The 777-nt window shown below is 70.0% G+C and overlaps 1 protein-coding gene across 1 annotated transcript in view; it reads left to right on the forward strand.

Moving 5' to 3' along the window:
- Ptprs (protein tyrosine phosphatase receptor type S) overlaps positions 1-777 on the forward strand; it is a 46,746-nt gene that overhangs the window by 25,793 nt on the left and 20,176 nt on the right. The window contains 1 exon segment of the mRNA XM_033759607.1: positions 6-21. Coding sequence (XP_033615498.1) covers positions 6-21 — 16 coding nt within the window.

Here is a 777-nt window from a genome sequence, read left to right on the forward strand (position 1 = left end):
GGCAGCGCACGCTGCAGTCCAGTAGGTGTCTCGCGCCTGCGCTGGGGGGCGGGGGGCACCAGCCCACTCTGCCCGGCCTCGGCCTTGGCCGTGCCTCAGTTTCCCTGCCGATGGGTCCTCGCTGTCCTGGGCCCCGGTGACCCAGGTGCAGGGCCGGGGATGAGGAGAAGCAGCCGCGTTTGTGCCTGGCTCGAGCCCTTGCCGAGTGCGTCTGCCTCTCCTCTCCTCTCCCTGGCCAGCTCTGGGGACAGCCATGCAGCCATGTTGTGCCCCTTTCCCAGGCGTCCCCAGGGCGCCCGTGAGGTGGTGGTCACTGCTGCACCCACAGAGGACACCACTGAGCCCAGCTCCTGGCCTGGAGCCGTGGCACCCGAGACCCTGGACCTTGGGACAAGGTCCCTAGTGGCCGGGGATGGGGTTGTGGGGACCAGAGCTGATGCCAGGTGGGGGTGTGGTCCCCGAGATGGGGCTCTCGAGTCCCTGAGATTGTGCTGTGCCCGCCCGGCCTCCCTGTCACAAACCTGTCGCCGGTCTCTAGCAGCTGGCTCTGGGCCATGCTGGCCCCTGCTGCCACTGCCCTCTCTGCCTGCTCCAAGCTTGGGCCACAGAGGCCCCGCTGCTGTCCCCTGCGCCCCAGCTCCTCCTGCTCCCCCTTGTCATCACCCAGCGGCGGGGGGGCCCCTGCGCCTCCCCGGCCTCCCAGTCAGTCACTGCGTGGCCACCCCGGGCGTGGCTGGAGGAATCGCACCGCTCAGGCCTCGGCCTGGCTATCTGCAG

The sequence above is a fragment of the Fukomys damarensis genome, unplaced genomic scaffold (assembly GCF_012274545.1).
Source record: "Fukomys damarensis isolate Sample0158 unplaced genomic scaffold, DMR_v1.0_HiC HiC_scaffold_37, whole genome shotgun sequence".
NCBI lineage: Eukaryota > Metazoa > Chordata > Mammalia > Rodentia > Bathyergidae > Fukomys > Fukomys damarensis.